Source organism: Schistocerca serialis, chromosome 9, assembly GCF_023864345.2.
Source record: "Schistocerca serialis cubense isolate TAMUIC-IGC-003099 chromosome 9, iqSchSeri2.2, whole genome shotgun sequence".
NCBI lineage: Eukaryota > Metazoa > Arthropoda > Insecta > Orthoptera > Acrididae > Schistocerca > Schistocerca serialis.
This window is the reverse complement of record NC_064646.1, coordinates 30453139-30479418: the sequence shown is the minus strand read 5'-3', so window position 1 is coordinate 30479418 and position 26280 is coordinate 30453139. Positions and strand designations below refer to the sequence as shown.

General features: G+C 40.7%; 1 protein-coding gene across 2 annotated transcripts in view; it reads left to right on the top strand.

The window, feature by feature from the left end:
- Positions 1-26030, top strand: part of LOC126418435 (vesicular glutamate transporter 1-like) — a 135730-nt gene extending 109700 nt beyond the window's left edge. Inside the window, exon 10 of one of the 2 annotated variants that reach the window (XM_050085192.1) lies at positions 16593-26030. In XM_050085192.1, the coding sequence (XP_049941149.1) occupies positions 16593-16793 (201 nt within the window). In that variant the 3' untranslated portion in view covers positions 16794-26030. The remainder of the gene's footprint in view (positions 1-16592) is intronic. The other variant, XM_050085193.1, reaches the window with a different exon arrangement.
- Positions 26031-26280: the final 250 nt, after the last annotated feature.

Sequence of the window (26280 nt, the reverse complement as noted above, 5' to 3'; positions counted from 1 at the left end):
ACATCCAGTCGTGCCCCCTGTTGCCATTGTTGTTGTTGTGGTCTTCAGTCCAGAGACTGGTTTGATGCAGCTCTCCATGCTACTCTTTCCTGCGCAAGCTTCTTCATCTCCCAGTACCTACTGCAACCTACATCCTTCTGAATCTGCTTGGTGTATTCATCTTTTGGTCTCCCTCTACGATTTTTACCCTCCACGCTGCCCTCCAATACTAAATTGGTGATCCCTTGATGACTCAGAACATGCCCTACCAACCTATCCCTTCTTCTGGTCAAGTTGTGCCCAAACTTCTCTTCCCCCCAATCCTATTCAACACCTCCTCATTATTTATATGATCTACCCATCTAATCTTCAGCATTCTTCTGTAGCACCACATTTCGAAAGCTTCTATTCCCTTCTTGTCTAAACTATTTATCGTCCATGTTTCACTTCCATACATGGCTACACTCCATACAAATACTTTCAGAAATGACTTCCTGACACTTAAATCTATACTCGAGGTTAACAAATTTCTCTTCTTCAGAAACGCTTTCCTTCCCATTGCCAGTCTACATTTTATATCCTCTCTACTTCAACCATCATCATTTATTTTGCTCCCCAAATAACAAAACTCCTTTACTACTTTAAGTTTCTCATTTCCTAATCTAATACCCTCAACATCACCCGACTTAATTCGACTACTTTCCGTTATCCCAGTTTTGCTTTTGTTGATGTTCATCTTACATCCTCCCTTCAAGACACTATCCGTTCCGTTCAACTGCTCTTCCAAGTCCTTTGCTGTCTCTGACACGATTACAATGTCACCGGCAAACCTCAAAGTTTTTATTTCTTCTCCATGGATTTTAATGCCTACTCTGAATTTTTCTTTTGTTTCCTTCACTGCTTGCTCAATATACAGATTGAATAACATCGGGGAGAGGCTACAACCCTGTCTCACTCCCTTCCCAACCACTGCTTCCCTTTCATGCCCCTCAACTCTTATAACTGCCATTTGGTTTCTATACAAATTGTAAATAGCCTTTCGCTCCCTGTATTTTATCCCTGCCACCTTCAGAATTTGAAAGAGAGTATTCCAGTCAACATTGTCAAAAGCTTTCTCTAAGTCTACAAATGCTAGAAACGTAGGTTTGCCTTTCCTTAATGTAGCTTCTAAGATAAGCCGTAGGGTCAGTATTGCCTCACGTGTTCCAATATTTCTACAGAATCCAAACTGATCTTCCTCGAGGTCGGCTTCTACTAGTTTTTCCTTTCGTCTTTAAAGTATTCACGTTAGTATTTTGCAGCCGTGACTTATTAAACTGATAGTTTGGTAATTTTCACATCTGTCAACATCTGCTTTCTTTGGGATTGGAATTATTATATTCTTCTTGAAGTCTGAGGGTATTTCGCCTGTCTCATACATCTTGCTCACCAGATGGTAGAGTTTTGTCAGGACTGGCTCTCCCAAGGCCGTCAGTAGTTCTAATGGAATGTTGTCTACTCCCGGGGCCTTGTTTCGACTCAGGTCTTTCAGTGCTCTGTCAAACTCTTCACGCAGTATCATATCTCCCATTTCATCTTCATCTACATCCTCTTCCATTTCCATAATATTGCCCTCAAGTACATCGCCCTTGTATAGACCCTCTATATACTCCTTCCACCTTTCTGCCTCTACATCCTTACATTTATCCTCTAGCCATCCCTGCTTAGCCATTTTGCACTTCCTGTCGATCTCATTTTTGAGACGTTTGTATTCCTTTTTGCCTGCTTCATTTACTACATTTTTATATTTTCTCCTTTCCTCAATTAAATTCAATATTTCTTCTATTACCCAAGGATTTCTACTAGCCCTCGTCTTTTTACCTACTTGATCCTCTGCTGCCTTCACTACTTCATCCCTCAAAGCTACCCATTCTTCTTCTACTGTATTTCTTTCCCCCATTCCTGCCATTTGTTCCCTTACGCTCTCCCTGAAACTCTGTACAACCTCTGGTTCTTTCAGCTTATCCAGGTCCCATCTCCTTAAATTCCCACCTTATTGTAGTTTCCTCAGTTTTAATCTACAGTTCACAACCAACAGATTGTGGTCCGAGTCCACATCTGCCCCTGGAAATGTCTTACAATTTAAAACCTGGTTCCTAAATCTCTGTCTTACCATTATATAATCTATCTGAAATCTGTCAGTATCTCCAGGCTTCTTCCATGTATGCAACCTTCTTTTATGATTCTTGAACCAAGTGTTAGCTATGATTAAGTTGTGCTCTGTGCAAAATTTTACCAGGCGGCTTCCTCTTTCATTTCTTAGCCCCAATCCATATCCACCTACTACGTTTCCTTCTCTCCCTTTTCCTACTACCGAATTCCAGTCACCTATGACTATTAAATTTTCGTCTCCCTTCACTATCTGAATAATTTCTTTTATTTCATCATACATTTCTTCAATTTCTTCATCATCTGCAGAGCTAGTTGGCATATAAACTTGTACTACTGTAGTAGGCGTGGGCTTCGTGTCTATCTTGGCCACAATAATGCGTTCACTATGCTGTTTGTAGTATCTTACCCGCATTCCTATTTTGTTATTCATTATTAAACCTACTCCTGCATTACCCCTATTTGACTTTGTATTTATAACCCTGTATTTGCCTGACCAAAAGTCTTGTCCCTCCTGCCACCGAACTTCACTAATTCCCACTATATCTAACTTTAAGCTATCCATTTCCCTTTTTAAAATTTCTAACCTATCTGCCCGATTAAGGGATCTGGCATTCCATGCTCTGATCCGTAGAGTGCCAGTTTTCTTTCTCCTGATAACGACGTCCTCTTGAGTCGTCCCCACCCGGAGATCCAAATGGGGGACTATTTTACCTCCGGAATATTTTACCCAAGAGGACGCCATCATCATTTAATCATACAGTAAAGCTGCATGCCATCGGGAAAAATTACGGCTGTAGTTGCCCCCGTAGACGATATCTAGGGAATTTTATCCATAAACGTCATTGACCTTCTGTGACCTCACACTCAAGGGGTTCCTTGTCGGACATATTGTAGATAGTCCATTCATTTACCCTGAAGTACTATAAGAAAGGAGCTCCACAAATACTCAGTCACCTCTTGACAAGATTTCACAGTGGTGTAGATATTGATGACTTGCTTTAAGTGTTTAGAAATGTAAAATTATGTACTAAACAAAATATAGTATCTTCTGAGTACACTACCAGTCACAACTGCAATCAGTCATCTCATACAAATACCTCAATTTGTGGTGATATAAATGGAATGATTTTGTAGGCTCAGTCATAGTTAAAGCGTAGGATAAGTGCTTCAGTCTACAAAGGAGATTACTTACAAAACACTTGTATGACCCAGCCTAAAATATTGCTAAAGTGTGCAGGGTAAGTACCAAATAATACTAACAAGATATAACAAATGTGTATAAAGAAAGGCAGCACAAATGGTCACATTTGATTAACTTGCGGTAGAACATTAGGGTAATGCTGAAGAACCTGAACTGGCAGATGCTGCAAGATAGATGTCAGCTACACTATGTGATCAAAAGTATCAGGACACCTGGCTGAAAATGAATTGAAAGTTGGTGGCACCCTCCATCGGTAATGCTGGAATTCAATATAGTGTTGGCCTACTCTTAGCCTTCATGACAGCTTCTGCTCTCGCAGGTGTCCGTTCAATCAGGTGCTGGTAGGTTTCTTGGGGAACTGCAGCCTATTTTTCATGGAGTGCTGCACTGAGGCGAGGTATTGATGTTGGTCGGTGAGGCGTGGCACAAAGTCGGCATTCCAAAACATTCCAAAGGTGTTCTGTAAGATTCAGGGCATAACTCTGTGCAGGCCAGTCCATTACAGGCAGGTTATCGTCATGTAACCACTCTGCCACAGGCTGTGCATTATGAACAGGTGCTCACTCATGTTGAAAGATGCAGTCACCATCCCCAACAGTGGGAAGCAAGAAGGTGCTTAAAACATCAATGTAGGCCTGTGCTGTGATAGTGCCATGCAGAACAACGAGGGCTCAAAGCCCCCTCCATGAAAAACACAGCCACACCATGACACCACCACCTCCGAATTTTACTGTTGGCACTACACACACTGACATATGATGTTTACTGAGCATTTGCCATACTCACAGTCTGCCACCGGATCGCCACTGTGTGTACCATGATTCGTCACTCTACACAATGTTTTTCCACTGTTCAATCGTCCAACATTTACGCTCCTTATACCAAGCGAGGCATGGCTTATGAGCAGCTGCTCGACCATGAAATTCAAGTTTTCTCACCTCCCGCCTAACTGTCATAGTATTTGCAATGGATCCTGGTGCAGTTTGGAATTCCTGTGTGAGGGTCTGAAAAGGTGTCTGCCTATTATGCATTACAACCCTCTTCAACTGTCGACGGTGTCCGTCAGTCAGCAGACGAGATCGACCTGTACACTTTTGGGCTGTGTGTGTCCCTTCAGGTTTCCACTTCACTATCACATCAGAAAAAGTGGACCTAGGGATGTTTAGGAATTTGGAAATCTCGCATACAGACGTATGAGACAAGTGTCACCCAATCACCTGACCATGTTCGAAGTCCGTGAGTTCCGCGGAGTGCCCCATTCTGCTCTCTCAGAATGTCTAATGACTACTGAGGTTTCTGATATGGAGTACCTGGCTGTAGATGGCAGCACAATGCACCTAATATGAAAAAGTGTTTTTGGGCATGTCTGGATACTTTTGATCACATAGTGTATTTAACCAAAGCCCATTTAAAAAGATACAAGAACTGGTATTAAATGAGTGATCTATGAATATGTTTACACTCTCCTACATATCTCCCCAAAGAACCACAAAAACAAGATCAGATTAATTATGGTACACAGAGGCTTTGACTTGCCCAAATAGCCACATGTGTTGGTGTGCCGTTTTTGGGATTTGGGAAAGCATCCCAGGATCGGATCAAATCCAGCTGGTGGATTAATGGTGAATGGGTATGTGCTGTCCAGCCAGTATGTGGTTTATAGGTGGTTTCCTCACATCGAACTAAGTGGTCACTGTGCTGTTACCCACATCCAGCCTCATTGTGTTCCTCATGAACATTGTCCCCACAGTCGACACCACACAGTCCATTGACTTACCTTGCAGAATTGCTAATATTTCAACTGCCACTTCTTTCTCACAAACATTTCAAAAATGTTCTCGATATCAGATGAAGCTGATGGAGTAGTTTTGTCATGGCCGGCTGTCCCAATGAGATAAGCAGTTCTGAGGGAATTTTGCCTACTCCAGGGGCCCCAGCTTAAATACGAGGGTATTTCGGAAAGTCAAGATACACCATACGCCAGAGGAACAGAAGAGTTTTGGCGAGCAAGTTGGCAACACTGGTGTTAACCTTGAACCGCTAGCTTTCTCCTTGCAGCCGTTCGGCAGTTGAACGTTGCTTCTGGTTGGAGTAGGTCGTGTTTAAAATGGCTGTGCCGATTCAGATCCTGCTAAATGCAAAGTGCGCTCCGTCATACATTTTCTTCATTCAAAAGGTCAGCGACCAGTGGATATTCACAAAGAAATTGTGTCTGTTTATGGGAGCATTATGGATCGACAAAATGTAATGAAATGCTGTCGTCATTTCTCTGAAGGTAGGACCGATGTTCATGACGAACAAAGAACAGGTCGGCCATCTGTGATCTCCGATGCCCTTCTTCGGAGAATGGAGGAAGCAATTCGTGCGAATAGACGTCTCACATTGAAAGAATTGCTTCAGATCATACCAGACGTGTCAATGACAACTCTTTATGACGTTGTGACTGTCAAGTTAGGGTACAGGAAATTGTGTGCGCGCTGGGTTCCAAAACTGTTAACGGAAGAACACAAAAAGAAGAGGATGGGCTTTGCACTCGACTTCCTCACACGCTATGCTGCAGCAGATGATGAGTTCCTTTATCACATTGTGACAGGCGACGAGATGTGGGTTTATCTCCATACACCTTAATCCAAGCAACAATCAATGCAATGGCGCCATTCGAATTCACCAAAAGCCAAGAAATGCAAAACGTCGATTTCACCGAAGAAAATTATGGCTTCTGTTTTTTGGGACAGACAAGTTGGAATTTATGCCTCCTGGAATGACAATTAACGCTGCTGCATATTGCCAGACTTTGAAACGTCTTCAAAGGGCAATTCAAAACAAACGCAGGGGAATGCTGACAAGTGGAGTCCGCTTGCTTCATGACAATGCTCGACCTCACACAGCGCTCGTAACCAAAGCACTACTCAAACAATTAAAATGGGACGTATTGGACCATCCGCCATACAGCCCAGACCTTGTGCCCACCGACTTCCATGTCTTCCGTTACCTGAAGTCACATCTTGGTGGAAAATCATTCCACGACGATGAAGAGATCAAAGATGAAGTTGAAATGTGGTTCCAACAACAGGCAGCAACCTTCTATGACTGTGGGATACAAAAGCTTGTGCACCGACTTAACAAATTTTTTGGTAACGGGGGTGATTATGTCGAAAAATAACAAGTAATCCAGTTAATAAGATGTAACTGACATTTTCTAAATAAATGTTCTATTTAAGAACTGCGAGCCAACGTATCTTTACTTTTTGAAATGCCCTCGTATTTCAGTGTTCTGTCAAATTCTTCTCGCGGTATCTTATCTCTCATATCATTCACATTCACATTCACTACATCTTCATTGGCATAATGTTGTCTTCAAGTCTGTGCCCATTATATAGGCCATCTATATATTCCTTCCACCCTTTGGCCTTCCCTTCTAGGCTTAAATACTGGCATGCCATCTGAGTCTTTAATATTCATGGTGGTTATTCCCTTTTCTCCAAAGGTTTCTTTAATGTTCCTGTATGGAGCATCTGTCTTCCCCATAGTAATGCATGCTTTTACAGATTTGATATTTTGCACTTTCTGTTAATCTCATTTTCAGATGCCTACACAACTTTTTGCATGCTTCAGTTGCTAAATTTTTATATTTTCTCATTTCATAAGTTAAGTTCAATTTCTTGTGTTATTCAAGAATTTCTTCGAGGCATTGTCTTTTTGCCTTTTTGATCCTATACTGTCTTCTTCATTTCATCTTGCAAAGCTGCCCATTCATCATCTAATGTATTCCTTTCCCCATTTGAGTCAGTTGTTGCCTAATGTTTCCTTTGAAACTCTCAGCAACCTCTGGTTTTTTCAATTTATTCAGGTCCCATCTCTTTAAATTCCAACTTTTTTCATTTTTAATCTGCAATTCATAATCAATAAATCATGACCAGAGTTCACATCTGCCCCTGGAAATGTTTCACAGTTTAAAATCTGTTTACAAAACCCATGTTATACCATTATGTAATCAATCTTCCAGCTCTTTAGATCTCTTCAATATATACAATTCTTAAACTTAGTGTTGGCAGTGTTTAAATTGTGCTCTGTGAAAAATTCCACTAGGTGGCTACCTCTTTCTTTAATTTCACGAGGCCATGTTCTCCAATTATTTGTTATGACCCCAACCTCAGGGATCTAATGCGCCAGATGAATGGAAGAGATGGTTTGGGAGAGAGGGGCGCATGATGTCGGGGCACACAGAGATACACAGACGATTTTGGCATTGACTTGATTCTGTCAAAGAATGCACATTACCACTGCTGATCCAGGTGAAGGTGGTGCAGTGTGTGTATGTGTGTCAGCATAATCACCAGCACCAGTGTCTACTGCTCCAGCACCCAACCTCCCTGCCTCTGCCACATGAATGCTTCTGTCCTCTCCATGGCCACGTGGCCAGTATTCATGCATTGGCTGAGCCAGAAGCCCCACGCCGACCCTCCAGAGCATAGCTAGCTATTCTATCAAGCACTATTCTTGGTCTCCATGTTGATCACTGAAGGGAAGCAGCCAGCAGCCTTTGTAGTAGCAGAGTCTCAGCAGCTCCAGTCGCCCGCCCGGGGTGGCTCAACCTGTGATTGAGGACAGCCGCGGACCTTGTAGGCCACAAGATCACACCCAGGCTCTGCCCTTTCAGACACCAGCTTGCAGTCAGTCAGACATCACCCAGAGAGCGGAGGCTGACCACTGCCCATACCTCTGCAGTGCTAAGTTTTGCTTCCACCACAGCTGCTGTGTGTTGTATAGTGGAGCTTGGTAGTTGATTCAGGGGGCCAGCTGGCTGCCAGAATTTGTCAGCAGATGGGCGTCATGGTCAGTCTGTAACTTAAACAATTGTCATTCTCTCAGGCTGCAGATGCTGACAGAATGGTGATATGACTGCTTACCTTGACTGTCTGGACTCACTTATTTATACTCCTTTTTGTACACTTGTGATGTTCCTCTGGAGTGGAAAAGTGGAGTGTTCCCTTATAATTATAATGTCAGCTTCGGCTGTAACTGCAACACACAGCTTGTTTGTAGCATGACAGTGTCCTGTGCAGCACCTAGTAACTTTACATCCATCTCCAGACTTACTTATAGTGCCTGTCAGGCTGTGCTTCCTCACCTGCAAGTCGTGCTGTAAACCTGCCTTGCAGAACTGTTTGCTTAATATCAACATTGCCAGCATTCACTACCCGATGTGTCTTCCGGCCCCATAACTAGTGCCTTCAGGCCATAGCTGCGCAAAATTTTCAAGAATTTCTAAATCCATGCTTATACTTAATCATGACACAGCATACCTCCTCCATTCTGTGAAGATTCATCCCAAATCTTTAATATTGAGCTCCCACTAAACTACTTTAATGCCTGAAACTTTCCTGGCAGATTAAAACTGTGTGCCGGACCGAGACTCGAACTCGAGACCCTTGCCTTTCGTGGGCAAGTGCCCTACCACCTGAGCTACCCAAGCACGACTCACGCCCTGTCCTCACAGCTTTACTTCTGCCATTACCTCATTTCCTACCTTCCAGACTTCACAGAAGCTCTCCTGCGAACCTTGCAGAACTTGCCCGCGAAAGGCAAAGGTCCTAAGTTTGAGTCTCGGTCCGGCACACAGTTTTAATCTGCCAGGAAAGTTTCATATCAGTGCACACTCCACTGTAGAATGAAAATCTCATTCTGGCACTTTAATGCTAATAATGAATATATTTAGGACAACCCTCCCCCCCCAATTCACTATGTAATGTTCCCACATGGAACTTCTTACCACACTTGTATTGCTCACCACCCTTTTCACTAACTACCATGTACTGTTATTATGTACCTCTAATATACTAATTAACTACTTAAAACTAGTCACTTCACTGACCAATGCCATTCAGCCATTCTGCTGGCAATTGGCAAATCTACAGCCTGAGCCTTCTTGCATTTTACCCAGAAATACAGTACATAAATGTGTGCTAGAAACGTGCCCCAACTGGTAGCCAACACACTCATGCTGTTATTGCTCCTGCAAATCATGTATATGGTGCAACATTTATTTTGTTGAAATTCTCCCCTGATTGGACTCTATCAGTTTGTCGAAGGACTGCATAAGTTCTGGATTGAATGTGTTGTTTAAATAGGTTAAATTTCGAATGGGTAATACCCTCAGAGATCCTTCCAGCCAATACAACATATTCTGTGACAAGTGTCACAGCAGTTGAACCTGTGAGCATAGCGAGAAAATGAAAGTCCATCCCAAGTACCTCACAAGTCTTGCCATTAATAATCTTTCCGCTTGTTTGAAGCTTGAGTTTTCTCAACCCTACGGATCTTCCTCCTTTGTAGCAAAATAACCCTACAGTTTCTGGCATGAATACTGATTACAATCAGTGTGTTCCCATTCTCTGAAAGTAAGTCCAAGTGGCAGAAGCTCCTTCCTACAACTTGTTCCACTTTCTTCCCCCAGAAACAAACTCACTTAACATATCTGTGTAACAGTCCATACCTGCCCACTCAGACAGATCACAACCCTCCCTCTTCTGAGAACACACTGTAAAAAAAATCTTTGGCAATAAAAATACGCACTCTCTGATACACTAATGTGGTAAAACAAAAACAACAACAACAAATATTACAATCATACGACTTACTTACACACCCTTAGCCTATATGGCACATCATGCACCTCACAATGCTGAAAAATTTCAGTTCCCTTTTTTCACCCCTTGTATCTTTGCTGGTAACTGCAGTATCCCATCTACCATTCCTTTAAATGGCTTTACACAACTGACGTGTTTAACATTTGCCCACCAAGTGGTAGCAGGAGAACACACACACAAAAAAGGTATTATGTACGCAAGCTTTTGGAGTCAGTGGCCCTCTTCTTCTGGCAGAAGTGTTGAAGGTGAAGAAAGAGGAGTGAAGGAAAAGGATTGGAGAGGTTTAAGAAAAGGAGTGGAGTTAAGAAAACTCATTCATAACCCTGTGTCAGGGGAAACTTACTGGACGGGATGAGAAGCAAAGAGCTGTGAAAGCTTGCATGTATAATACCTTTTTTATATGAGTGTTCTCCTGCTGCTACTTGGTGAATAGATTTTTTTAAATGTATCCCATTACATTATACTGTCAAAAATTGTTAGTTTTCATTGATGTGTATAACAGTCCTTTTTGTGGGGAACTCTATCTTCATATTGTCTGGTGAGAACATTTCCACAACTGGTAAAGTCCGTGATACTAAGTTAAAAATGTATTTGTTTTCACTAGCTTTTTCAGGAATTCAACTATTTTTGGGAAGTCCCTTATGAACCATCTATAATTTTTACAAAGGCCAATTGATGACTGTACCTGCTTAGTTGTTTGTGATGTCAGAAAATTTTGAACTGCATCGGTAAGATGAGGATCAGTCTGTCTGCCACATTTACTTATCACATGCCCCATGTAGTTTACCTGAGTTTGCGCATAATGGAATTGTACTTACTTAATGTAAAAAGTGCCAAGTGTAGGCTGTTACAGACATCCTCCAAATGTCTCACATCCTCCGGTAAAACCTTTGAATAGACAGTTATGTCATCCAGATACACCAGACAAGGTTTTGGTTTTAATCCTGTCAATACCCCATCTAACAACTGCAGAAAACTTGACAGTCAGTTCTTTAGTTCAAGCAGCACATGCTTGTAATGGAAATGGCCATCCAGTACTGTAAATGCTATTTTTGGCCTACCCTCAGGCACTACATCCAATTGATGGTACCTGCACCTGTCATCCTTAGTTGTAAACAACATACACTGCTCTAGACTATCCAAAAGTTTCTGTGATGTTTGGAATTGGATAAGCATCCAAAAAGTTTGCGCATTTAGATATCTGTAGCCATAGCGAAATCTCTATTTTCTTGTTCCATACACTATTTTCTTTGGCATGACCTCTATATTCACTCTCTACATGCTATCACTTAGTTTAGTTTAGTTTTAGTTATGTCATGTTCCATAGATCATTTTCCTGATTATTTTATCGATATGATGTGGAACAAGTCAGATTAAAAGATAAAAATACACACATGAATAGTGTTAATATTAATATTACTGAAATTTTTGGTTTTACACACACAACTACATTTAGAGGTAAATACACTCCTGGAAATTGAAATAAGAACACCGTGAATTCATTGTTCCAGGAAGGGGAAACTTTATTGACACATTCCTGGGGTCAGATACATCACATGATCACACTGACAGAACCACAGGCACATAGACACAGGCAACAGAGCATGCACAATGTCGGCACTAGTACAGTGTATATCCACCTTTCGCAGCAATGCAGGCTGCTATTCTCCCATGGAGACGATCGTAGAGATGCTGGATGTAGTCCTGTGGAACGGCTTGCCATGCCATTTCCACCTGGCGCCTCAGTTGGACCAGCGTTCGTGCTGGACGTGCAGACCGCGTGAGACGACGCTTCATCCAGTCCCAAACATGCTCAATGGGGGACAGATCCGGAGATCTTGCTGGCCAGGGTAGTTGACTTACACCTTCTAGAGCACGTTGGGTGGCACGGGATATATGCGGACGTGCATTGTCCTGTTGGAACAGCAAGTTCCCTTGCCGGTCTAGGAATGGTAGAACGATGGGTTCGATGACGGTTTGGATGTACCGTGCACTATTCAGTGTCCCCTCGACGATCACCAGTGGTGTACGGCCAGTGTAGGAGATCGCTCCCCACACCATGATGCCGGGTGTTGGCCCTGTGTGCCTCGGTCGTATGCAGTCCTGATTGTGGCGCTCACCTGCACGGCGCCAAACACGCATACGACCATCATTGGCACCAAGGCAGAAGCGACTCTCATCGCTGAAGACGACACGTCTCCATTCGTCCCTCCATTCACGCCTGTCGCGACACCACTGGAGGCGGGCTGCACGATGTTGGGGCGTGAGCGGAAGACGGCCTAACGGTGTGCGGGACCGTAGCCCAGCTTCATGGAGACGGTTGCGAATGGTCCTCGCCGATACCCCAGGAGCAACAGTGTCCCTAATTTGCTGGGAAGTGGCGGTGCGGTCCCCTACGGCACTGCGTAGGATCCTACGGTCTTGGCGTGCATCCGTGCGTCGCTGCGGTCCGGTCCCAAGTCAACGGGCACGTGCACCTTCCGCCGACCACTGGCGACAACATCGATGTACTGTGGAGACCTCACGCCCCAAGTGTTGAGCAATTCGGCGGTACGTCCACCCGGCCTCCCGCATGCCCACTATACGCCCTCGCTCAAAGTCCGTCAACTGCACATACGGTTCACGTCCACGCTGTCGCGGCATGCTACCAGTGTTAAAGACTGCGATGGAGCTCCGTATGCCAAGGCAAACTGGCTGACACTGACGGCGGCGGTGCACAAATGCTGCGCAGCTAGCGCCATTCGACGGCCAACACCGCGGTTCCTGGTGTGTCCGCTGTGCCGTGCGTGTGATCATTGCTTGTACAGCCCTCTCGCAGTGTCCGGAGCAAGTATGGTGGGTCTGACACACCGGTGTCAATGTGTTCTTTTTTCCATTTCCAGGAGTGTATTTATTTATTTATTTATTTATTTATTCAATAAATTCTTCAACTAATGGTTACTGATGCCTTATTATATGATATAGCTTCCTATAAAATTGTGTGCTATCCAATGTCAGTATATGATGATGTGTCACTGGGGTTGCTAGTAACCCTCTGTTGGTACAAGATAAATCACTAAACCTCAGCAACAAGTTTTCCATAGCCCTTCGATCACTGCCCTTTAAGTGACTCACTTTTCCTCGTAACACTTCCATGTTAATGGTTTGCTTGCAAGACTTCCAGAGTGGCTATTATGCACCTTTTGACTGAGTCACTTCCCTCTGCCAAAGTTCCAATTGCTTCCCCCAACTGGATTAAATTTCCTCCGAGTTCTACTGTTGGTTGTCAATGATCAACTTAGTATGATGTTTTCTGAGAAACTATAGCCTGAAAATCACTGAATAACCTTCGTCTACACAAGGCAATACCTCCATGCATTTGCTGAACTTAGTTCTCCCAGCTGAAAACTCCAGAGCTGCCACACCCACTGATTCCTTGCTATTATCACCAACCCCACGTAACCTTTACTGTGATGGCCTCCATCTCCTCTTTGCCACAAGGTCCATACTAATAAAGGATACATGTGCCCTGTGACTACCAAAAATCTTTGTTTCCTGCTACTGGCCAAGCCCACTAAGCAGCATTCCATCCGTGCACTAATGTGTACAGTGTTACGTTCTGTCAGGACTGCCTTCCAGTGGTTGAATCACTCATGTTCGCATTTAGCAGCTGCTTCCCTTGCCAGTGCTTCCCAGCTTTCTTACTTCTACAATCCGATGCCCAGTGGCCCACTCTGCATCATTCGTAGGACTCTAGTTGTCTACATTGCTTCCCTATATGCCCCTCCCCACTACATATATAATACCAAATTTCAGAAGCGTACACCCGGTAGTCCACTCTTTGCTCTTTTGTAATATCCATCTCCTCTATATGTGTTGCTATCCGAAGAGCTGACACTAAGTCCTCCAGAGTTTCCATTCATACTCTGACACCTCTGCGGGTATACCAGCAGAAAAATGTCCACTGCTCTCTTTTCTGCATCTTGCAACAACACCCTATTAGCTTCTGCATACTGCGTCTGCATATTTCTTTGCATTCACTTTACAGATTCTATCTGAGAATGCCTCCACATACTTGTTGTTCTGCATTGATGAAGTACTAAGTTTCTCCTAAAAAAACCGTGCACTATTTTGCTTTTGGTACCACTGGCAAGTCCTGTGGGTCACTCCTGAAACGTTTGTGCTTTACTCAAGGTCTCAGAATATACAACATATGCTTTGGCATTCCCTGTCAAATGCATACTAGCAACATGGAGGGTTATTTTGTATGGCCACCTATGCCCTTCCACAATGTCCCTAACATACTTAATAAAAATTGTCACGTCCTCCATTGTCTTGCCCAAGAGGGGATTAAGTAGTACGACCACTGCTGGGTCATATGGAAGAGAAGGAATTCTCAATCAAGACTTATTTTCATCTGATTCCAATTGCGGCTGAACTTGACTCACTGACCCAGCTTCTGACTCATGATAAAGTTTGAAATTTCTCTGCCTGTCAGGTTCAATTCCTCTCTCAATACATGCACTAGCTGAGCTAAAGCAGGAATTGCTTCTACGGCAGTAGTTGCAGCACATTTCCACCATTTTGCCTACACTACTACTACCTTAATCCATCTATTAAAAAACCACAAACTCCCATTCAATCACCCCAGACACATAAATCAAACCACAAATTAATGCTTTCAGCAAATCATCACCGATATACACTCAGTACAGCTACTAGTCAATGACCATTTTGCCTACACAGAACAAGTAGCTGTTACCGCTCTGGTACATGGCAAATTATGCCCAGACAAACTACAAAATGGTCACCTCACTGGCACTAAATTATCATGTCTGTCATTACCTCTAAACAAAGATATGTCCATGGGTTGCTGTGGTTTCACAATAATTTGAAACTTCGCTTAACCTAACTTACACAAACTCTTGATACCTAGAACAAACACCAAAAATAACATCAATTAAAACTTTACTCACCACACTACATTGCACTGAGCTGATTCCACCGAATGCACATAGTGCCACAGCCTCACTCATGACTCTCCAAAATCAACTCTCTCCTCATACCGTAGTGATGGACGCTTTTTGACACCAAATTTTTATGACCTACCAACCTCAAGGATTGTAATGTGCCAAGATTACTGAGAGATGTGGTTTGGGTGAGAGGGTTGAATCATGCCGGGGTATGCAGAGGTACACAGGCATGTTTGGCATTGACTTTATTCTGTCAAAGAATATGCAGTGCCTCTGCTGATCCTTGTGGCAGGAGGTTGGTTTGTATACATGTGTCAGTGCAAACACCACACTGGCATCATGTGCTCTGGCACCCAGCAGCTCCATCACCATGATGTAATGGCCCATGACCTCTCCATGGCCGTACATCAGCTGAGCCGGAAGCCCCATGCCAGCCCACCAGAGTTTGGCTGGCTACTCCATCAGGCATTACTCGTGGTCTCCATGTAGAGTGCTGAAGGGAAACCACCAGCAGCCATCGTTATCGTAGAGCCTCAGCAGCTCCAGTCGCTCACCCAGGGCAACTCGGTATGTGAGTGAGGAGAGCCATTGACCCAGGAGGCCGCTAGATCACGCCCCAGCTCTGCCCTCACAGACACAGTTTTCTGTCCCTGAGATGACATCACCCAGACAGCAGAGGCTGGTCATCCACCTGCTCAGTGGGCCTGCTGGCCACCGAAATTTGTCATTAGACTGTCATCTTGGTTGGCTTGCAACTGAAACAGTTGTCATTCTCTCCGGTTCCAGTAATGACAGAATGGCAACTTGACAGCTTACCTTGAGCCTCTGGACTAAATCATTTATAATCCTTTTCAAATACCTCTGACATAGGTCCTCTGGAGGGGAAAAGAAGAGTGTTACTTGATAATTATAATATCAGCTTTTGCTAGCCCACTTTGGCTGTAATTGCAACACACAGGTTTTTCAGAGCACATCAGTGCCCTGTGTTGTGCCTGATGACTGCACACCCATCTCCACATTTGTTTATAGTGCCCACCAGTCGTGCTTCCTCCCCTGCGAGTGGTGTCGTAAGCCTGCCTCGCAGAGCTGTATACTTAACATCAACATTGGCAGAACCCACTACCCAATGTGTCCATCAGCCCTTTAACTTGTACCTTCTGACCACAGCTGTGCAATTTTTTCAACAATTCCTAATTCCATGCCAATACTTACTCGAGGCACAACATGTTTTTCTGTCTCATCCTTTTCATACCATTGATTCCAGTCCCCCCATTACAATCAAATTTTTATGTCCCTTAACTATCTGAATAATTTCTTATTTCTGATCTCACATTATTTCAATCTCTTCATAATCTGTGGATCTAGTAGGAATACAAACTTATATTACAGTGGTGAGTGTTGGCTTCATATCTGTCTTGGCTACAATAAGGCATTCACTATGCCGTTCATAGTAGCGCACCTGTATATCTGTTTTCTCATTCATTATTAGATGTGCTCCTGTAATGCCATCATTTGATTTTTAATTAGTAACCCTGCTGTAAGAGTACTGTGGTGGCGGTGGATTTCCTGTTAAGTACTGTCAACTGAACAAGAAAGTTCTGTTGTGTTTTTGTAATGCAATAGCAGATTATATTAAAATGTATTCTCATTATATTCCAGACACAACAAGAATGGCAGTCAGTATTCCACATAGCAGCTGCTGTGTATCTCCTTGGTGCTCTTTTTTATGGCTTGTTTGCCTCTGGAGAACGGCAACGGTGGGCAGAAGAGCAGGAAACAATTGCACTGTGTCCTGATGGAGATGAGCGTTCCCATGCATCGACAGAGGACTTGCCATTTGGCACAGGGTCCTGCCAATAATGGATAACATTTGTGGGATGGATACAAACTCCTGCAGTTGTACACACAGTAATCTCACATGGATTAACCACACTTTCAGTTTTTCACATCTGAAGCAAATGAAACATGGTGTTGTTTCATAGTTAGTATTGCGTTATATTTTATTCATGGCGTCAGCAAGCAGCCCACTGTCTGGTATCATGAAGAAATACAGCTATTAAAAGCCTAAATACTGATCAGTTCAAAATAAATAAGCTGCTTGCACATAATATAGCTTCCTGCAAAAAAAAATTGAAAGACGGTGTAGTTGATCATGACTTGCAAGTGATCAATGTTTTAAGAACTAATGATTTTTGTCGGAAATGTTTCCTTCCAACAATCTTCCATTCACATATTATCCTCCTTAATAACATTTAAATTATAAGAACAAGCTGAACCATGAGCAGTGACATAATGGGTCCAGATAATCATGTATTTTTAACATACATTAATCTCACACTGGAAGTCTTTCTTCAAAATCTTTTAGATTTAATCCACCAGAAATACTTGTAGAATCTCATTTTCTTGAAACAATATGTCACATCTATCGTGGCTAAAAATGAAGCAAAAGGACAATGGAGTTGGTATGATCATTCAGACATTGTCAGTTGCTAACATATTGTTACAATAAAAATGGTCATAGGAAAAATAATCACCAGTTGCCTTGTAGATGCAATCTGAGGTAGGAATATTATAAAGGACATAACTCATTTCCTTTCCTCTTTTGGTCCAGTCTGAGCTTGCTTTCCATCTCCAGTGACCTCATGCTCTGGAGGACTGCAGTTCAAATCCCTGTTGAAACATCCATGTGCAGGTTCTCTGTGGTTTTTCTTAATTACGTAAGGCAAATGTTTGGATGTTTCTTTTGAAAATGACAAAGCTAGTTTTTCTCCAATCCATCTGCAGCTCATGGTCTAGTGGCTAGTGTTGCTGCCTCTGGATCACGGGGTCCCGGGTTCGATTCCCAGTCAGCTTGGGGGTTTTCTCTGCCCAGGGACTGGTTGTTTGTGTTGTCCTCATCATTTCATCAACATCATTCATGTCGATAGCTAGATTGTACTGTGTACAAATTGGACTGAGTAAAAATTGGGACTTTGTATGGGCACTGATGGCCGTGCAGTTGAGCGCTCTACAAACCAAACATCATCATCATTTCTCCAATCCAAGCTTGTGATTCTCCTTTAATGACCTTAACATTGATGGGACATGAAAAACTCGAATATTCATTCCTTCCTGCATTCATTCATGATCTGAAGAGAAAGTATGGTTGTGTTAAATACCTTTGACATAACAGAAACAGACATTACACGAGTAATTATGGTGTGGTCCATAGGGCCAAAAGGGGACAATAAATGGCTGATTATGGTGTGATCCATTTGAATGACCATGAAAAGAAAGGAGATGTAAAGCAATCAATGGTAATGTGAATTGAAGCATGCGAAGTAATGAGAACAAACATTGTTAGAGGAATAGAACAGTATACATGGAAAAATTACATTGGTAACAAAGTGGCAGCTGACACATCTATTTGTTACATTTTATTCTGTAAAAGAAACAGTATGTAGGAAATATTTTAAGTCCTTGCAGGCAGAGCTGAGTCTTATAATTACTGCTTCATCTCCCTCAGATTTCCCCAGTGACTGGGATCTCACTCACAAAACCATCTTAGCATTCAGGGAAAACTTGGAAAATGTAAATGAGCTATGGCAGTCATATGTATAACAACAGATGTTCTTACAAGTGCATTTTATGTTCCACTGTTGCAGTTCCTCACTTAACGCTGGCATTGTGTTGAAGAGCAAGTATTAAGCTTTCTTTTTATTTTAAATCTACTTTCCCTGTTTCATTTGGCTGGAAATCACTAAGCATATTAAATTAAGATTTCCAAGTGACATTACATTTTAAAAAGGTATTTTGTAACTCAGCTTCTGTTATTTTCTGTTTCTTATTAAAGATAAATGGCTAGAAGAATGAAGTCCAGATTACAGTCTTGGTTTTGGCATAATGTGTTTTATGCTATACTACAAGCTCACAGGACCCAATAAAATGTAAAATGCAGACATCCAACCAATCCCAAATTAATTATGTACTAATTGCTGGTATGAAATAGAGGCACATCACCTCCAGAACATCGAAGCACTGGATCATGTTTATCATTTAAGTAAAGCTTGTGAATGCTGTATTATTATTCCTTCCCTTGCATTTGTGAACTACATGTTACAGTAAGAGACAGCTGTTTTCAGTAAGACTGATTTTTTTAGGTTGTTTATTTAGTGGCCAATTAAATATGAAGACTGGAGTGTATGCAAAAATGTGACTACTATTTTGTATATAATATTCTTTAGAAAATCCCATGTAATTTTTCCATTTTCACCATTAAATCTTGCCATAGCATTTTGAAAGTCTATTTGAAACATCAACAATGATGTTACACATTGTAGGCTGTACAGATATTGTGTCCACACGTATTTACTGTAGCTCCAGCTCCTTAGCTCCATGTTGTCTCTGCAATATTGGCAACAAATGAAGTAGAATGTTTCGCTCCATTTTTTAGTTTAAGTGCCCTTTCACTGGAGGAATCTAGATCCCTGTCATGGATGTCAGGGTGTTCTCCTATTTACAGAACAGAACTAATGAAATAGAGTGGCATTCTGAATGGTACCATACCACACCATTCAGCCTGGTCATGGTGTTTATCACAGTTGCCAAAGCTTACCACAATCAGCAAATTCAGATAATGAAGTCAGGGACTGTAGAAAATGTGTGTAAATAGTTCGAAATAGATTCTGGCTGTTGGGTGCATCAGGAATTCTTTACACTGTGCTTTGCAGTTGGTAGTGTTTGTGATGTAAAAGCAAATACTGGAAAGAAGTGCAACCACAAGTGAGAGATGAGGCGCTAAAACATAATATTTCTAGTCATATGAACATGAAAATCACACTGTAGCACAATGTTTAATGCCGTAGAACTTCCTCTTTAGTTGTCTGCTGTACTTGGTTCTAATTTATGGACAAAAGTGTTTCACAGCTTCATGTGTGATTTTTTTTCCGCCATTGAATAAGAATAATATGGAAAGTATTGATTGATAGTCACCACATAGAAGAGGCATTGATTTGCTGACAGGCACAATGAGGAAGGCTACCAAGATATTAACACTTTGCCATCTGGCGACACCACAGCGGTGTTGTGCTCAAAACAGCGGTCAACAGTGCATAGTATCACTCAGTGGTCGGTGGCAGCACTTTAGTATCTTTGGCATTCTGTTGGTGTTTTGTTTAGGTAACAATAAGTTCCACATGTCAACAAGTTTTTTTTGTTTTTATAAGTACTTGTGCCCTTTCATCATGACAGACGAAAGAGACGATACGATTATTTACACAATGAATGCGCGGACATCTTGTCTGACCTTCCAGACGACTTGTCCAATTGGGAAGAAGACATTGGATATATAAAAAAAAAAATGAAAGTGAAGTGGAATTGTTGGAAGATAGTGAATTACGTCCAAGAAGAATTCTGCGAATGCTACAGTTGCCAACTGATTCAGACAGTGCGCAGTGGTCAGACTTTGATTTACCAAGGACCAATAATAAATTTACTGAGGACCAATAACGTAATTCCCAAAGATACACAGAGTGTCAAGAATATCATAGAATTATATTTTGGGAACAATCTCTCTGAATATATCAGCAACGAAACCAGCAAGTACTATAGTCAAAATTGCAATGAAGGAAACTGGATTTTAAAAAATGCCAATTTGTCAATGTTATGGGACCCAGACTTAGAAAATGGTTTGGGCTTGCTGTCCTTATGGGGTAATTGATGATTTTTCCAAAAAGTTTAAATTAAATTAATCTATGTGTCAAAACATCCCAATTGATGAAGGAATGATACCGTGGCGTGGGCAATTAAATTCTGAAGTTTACAATCTGTTGAAAACTATGAAATATGGCAAACTCATTCAGATGCTGTGCGATTCAAGTAAGAGATACATTTCCACATTCAAGATATATTCCGGTGCTGGACAGCCTTCTTATGGAAAGTGGCAACGCCTTTACATGGATTAAAAAGTGAAATCTGATGGGACTTAATTGCTAAGGTCATCAGTCCCCAAGCTTACAGTCTACTTGACCTACATTATCCTAAGGACAAACACACACACATGCCCGAGGGAGGACTCGAATCTCCGCCGGGACCAGCCACACAGTCCATGACTGCAGCGCCTTAGACCGCTCGTCTAATCCCACACGACCTACATGGATAATTATTATAATAGTGTAGAACTTGCAGAGAAGTTATCTGAAAATGAAATTCGATTTCGTGGAATGTACGGCAACATAGAGAATTTCTGGAAAAATTAAAGCATGCAAACGTCAATGTGTTTGAAGCTTGTCATCAACAAAAAGGTGAAGTACTCACACAGGTATGGAGAGCTTTGAAAACTAAAATGGTATGAATGATGTATGCAATACATAATGGCACTTTGACTGACACTCAAAAAAAATGCAGAAAAACCAATTACACATTAAAAAAACCTGAAAGTGTTCTAGACTACAACAAATACATGAAAGGAGTGAATCGAGTAGACCAATATTTGAGTTATTACCTTTTATACTTTCTGTACACGTCAATATTTCAGTACTTATTGAAAGTGTCTGATTCGTGGATAAAAGACCATGTACCTGCTTCTGAGCAAAACTTGGACGTTGCCACTACATCACATATGTCTCATCATGATCCGGTTGACAGACTTTCCGGTCACGTAAAGCAACACCAGCTAATACTTATTTCCGAAACAAGTAAACTAAACTGAAGAAATTGCCATGTACATTAAAAAACAAAAAAAAAACAACAAACTTAATGTGCAAGGCTTGTGGGGTTGTGTTACATCTTGGAGACTGTTTTTCTGCATATCATATGAAAGAGAAATACAAAGTACCAAAGACAGTGCAAATAAACAAATATATGAAACAAACAAATTTTGTATTTATTTAAGTATGTATATCTTCGAAATTTCATGAAAGTAGGGGAACATGATTGAGAACTTATGAGAACTAACGATGGGATCAATGTCAAGAACGGCCGGTGACAAGCCAAGTAATCGGAATCACCGCTATCGGCGCCAAGTGAATAGATTTGTATAAGACGTGCGGATGGCAAAGTGCTAAACTTTTGGACAAGTTCTTCTTCCGAACTTTCCCTCAGTTACCCGCATTTTCTGCCAACTGTCCAGTGTCTGAATTCTTATAAGCTGCCATTGCTGCTTCAGCATCCCCTTCTTGCTGCCTGCACCCCCCCCCCCCCACCCCCCACCCCCTTTTGTCTCATTCCTTTCTCTATGTCCATTTTATTCTCCCCTCTCTCAATTTTCTATATTCTTCATAATCTTTTCTGTTGTCCTTTATTTTTTCAAGTGTTTGAAAACTCTTCATGGCAACATGATCAAGTCTGGTTAATCCTTTTGGTTTTTAATGTAAAAAAAAAAAAATGGAAAAACCAACACAAAATGTTTTTGGGTACATCAGTGCAGAAAAGGCGCAGAGAAAATTTGCCTTTTTATACAAGTGTGATGTGGAACTTCACAGTAATCACTTCACATCACTCACTTGGCACAACACTTTTAGTCCATGACAAACATCTCTTCACATATGTCCGCCGCTCGTGGTCTCGCGGTAGCGTTCTCGCTTCCCGAGCACGGGGTCCCGGGTTCGATTCCCGGCGGGGTCAGGGATTTTCACCTGCCTCGAGATGACTGGGTGTTTGTGTTGTCCTCCTCATTTCATCATCATCCAGGAAAGTGGCGAAATTGGACTGAGCAAAGATTGGATGATTGTACGGGCGCTGATAACCACGCAGTTGAGTGCCCCACAAACCTAACATCCTCATCATCATCATCATCTTCACATATCTTTAGATCCTCCTGTCCAATTTGGATCTCATAATCATCTTAAACTGTCACTGTAAGTTTAATAACTCATAATAATTACATAAAATGCTAAGTATTTCACAGACTTCAGGAGTTCTGGTGCAGATATGGATTATTCAGTTTTTCATAGCTTTCTATCTCCAGTAATATAGTAATTTAATGGGGTATTTTTACTTTGCATCTCGTTGCCTTATTTTTTACGCCACTCTTGTGTTTTTATCTGCCAGATTCATTGTTTCTTCTAGATTATATTTTTCTTTTCTGCACCCTCATTTTTTTTTTACATGTCAGATTTTATTTTCAGTTGATCTCCCAATTTTTCTGGTTAGTTAGTTTCATGTTCCATGCATCATTTGTGCAATGTGGAAGAAGTCATTTCACATACACGTCACAACTTAATTTTTAAGTATGGCTACTTGCTGAACATATAGAAAGATTTTTATGATACTTTAGATAAGTCAGACATAAGTAATCTCAAGAGAAGTGCTGTATGAACTTTCCCTGATGAAAATTAAGTTAATAGTCAGGATTTTGTTCATTAGACTTGAAAATTACTATTTCTCAATTTGTTATTAAATTGTGGTGAAAATTTCTTGCCTCTTATCCTGAGATATAGATTTTCATTGACTGTTTATTGATCTATTGGATAGAGAGAAGTTGTTATAAATACTGAAGATGATGTAATGAAAGGGCACAAATTTAGCAAATGTAAATAAAAGAAACTTCACATCATCTTTCAAAATTCTCTGTATTGTTGGGTCCAGTTGAACTGCACATAGCCTAAGTAAACAATGAAGATGGCATCTAACATTGTCTTATTTAGATATCAGTGGCCACCTTAACAAAAAATGAAAATTGTTTGTACCCCAATTTCTGTTTAATATATTGGGGAGGGGGAGGGACCATCTGATCACTTTGTACTAGGGGAAAAAAGTTCAAAAACTGTTGTTGCACTGTTATGCTTGCACTTCTGAAAATTTTCAGAAACTAAATTCTTTCAGATTTGTTTAATTACATCAGTTTATCTTGGAAACACAGGAGGAATTTGTTTGAGACTTACGTATTAGATGTTAAGTTGTAATTGTTTCTATTGACTTATCTTAGTATATTTCCTGAAGTGCAGAAGAAAATCAGATTGTGCATAGATGTAAGAATTTCTGCAGTATATACTATCTGTATACACTGCAGGACCCAGACCAGAAACTAGGTTGCTACATGACTTATTATACTTTTTATCAGTTCAAGATGAAAACGTGACTAATCACTTAGTAGAAATTAAATTGGATTTAATGTTTGTTGCTTGGTGTACAAAACATTCATGTGGTTCACACATGAGGATTTATGGCTGTATGTTTATTTTACTTGGAACTATGAATCATTTAGTGTACACACTTGTGTCTGTTTTTGTGTGTATAAGAAAAGTTCCATGGACGGAGAAGAATATTTCAGTTAAGGAAAGTTAATACATTTTTGTTCCTAGTCTAACTATGAGGCACCCCATTTAATTGCTGACAAAAGTTGTCAAGGTTCCTAAGTTTACCAGACATACAGGGGATACTAATGACAGTTTATATATCGACACTTATACAAATTGGATTAGTGGTGGTGTGAATGTATGCATATATGTGTCTTATCCTGACATGCCTGTGGATACACTACACCTCGTCTGAGATATTTATTAAATCTGGCTGAATATGATATTTGAATATTCGAATTTATAGTCATAGGAGCAACACACAATCACAGTGAATTTGGAGATAAAATGCTAGCCTCAAATTTCTGGACTAGTTGAAATTTCTTTCCAGTATCATAGGTGTTTGTGAAAACATATCAACAGCTTGTTGAGTGGTTCCCACAACAGGAACTAGTGACTGTTAAAGATTTTTACATATTCATGAAAACTTGTTATGTTTTGCTACGGATAAGTGAGAAACATTGTGCAAACTGAAATCTATTTTAAGCTTACCTAAAGATAGGAGCACAGACATTACTCAGAGCATTACAGTGGCGCCTACCATCATAAAAATGGATTTAAAAAAGTTTTGCTCTGTGGTTCACGTGTATTCCATATTATGGAATAAGCATAAAATGAAGTGCACCAAGATTAACAAATGGAATTATCAGATGGATTATTGTTATTCTCTAATTTCACATTCTGTAGATTGATTGCTTGTGTGTTGAAAGAAATGGGCCTAACCGTTAATGGAATGTTAATTCTAAGGAGAACCATTTTTCATATTCTGAAATTTTAGGGTACATACAACTTTAATGACTGCTAATAAGTTTCTAATGCTCTTTACCAGCTAGCCTCATGGTAATAGCTCCTTAAAAATCTTAATTTAACATTGTTTAACTAAAGACAAAATTATTCTGCAATCATGAACTTAAAATTGTGTAACTTTAACAACAGGTGGTTTTTTCCTTCATCTAAAATAATAAATAATTGTAATGATTAAATTTAAACATTATCACCTCATACTGCAGCTCCAAATGCACTGTTTAAAAAGAAATAAGTAACCTATAGTTTTTACAAAAGCAGAGTAGAAATGTTCAGAAAGTGGAAGAAATAAACATTGTCTGAACTCATTGTGTAATTTACACAGCTATTGCATACCCAAGAATGTGATTTTAATATGAAGATGTGTAGATAATAACTCTATGACTGATGTCATTAGCAAAGTTCTTTTGTGTTATGCTATTCATAGTTAAAGCTTCCACCTTTAAAATGTTAGTATATATTATTTTTTTTCTGTTTAATGTTGAATCTCTCTAAAATATGACATAATTCTGGCACAAACAAACGCTATACATTTATAAAGTAAACAAATTTCTTATTATTCATTATTGCAGAGACATTGTTTTCCTCAAAACACTCTCTCTCTCTCTCTCTCTCTCTCTCTCTCTCTCTCTCTCTCTCTCTCTCTCTCTCTCTCTGTGTGTGTGTGTGTGTGTGTGTGTGTGTGTGTGTGTGTGCGCGCGCGCGCATGCATGCATGCGTGTGTGTAAATTTTCAATAATAACAGTATTCCTTAAGTACACAATCTTCTGAAATGGACACAGACATTAAAATTGTAATCATAATGTGTGTTACTGTGTAATACATGAATATTTCTGTGATATATTCTGATTTCTTAAATTACTGACTATATTTGAATAATATATATCTTTTTATTACAATTTTGCCTATGAACACTACAGTGAGCACAATCTGCAATTATTTTTGTCAGTGATATTTATCATATATATTTACAACATTGTCAAATAGTTTATTCTAAAAGTATTATCAAACATATCTCAAGTAAGTTTAACTACTATGATGTATTACAATCCCATGTATTAAACAGCATATGCCTTACAACTGTTGCCAATGCTTAATCTTTGAGCCTTATTCTTCAGAAAGTAAAGATACAAGATTTCTCATTTGAAACAGTTACTTTGTACTTGTCACTGATACATTGTTATAAAATTTTAAACAGTGGTTTGGTTCTGTCTCTGATTAACCTTCTGATCATAGGAGGTTAAAAAAAATGAAATTACAGTAGTCTA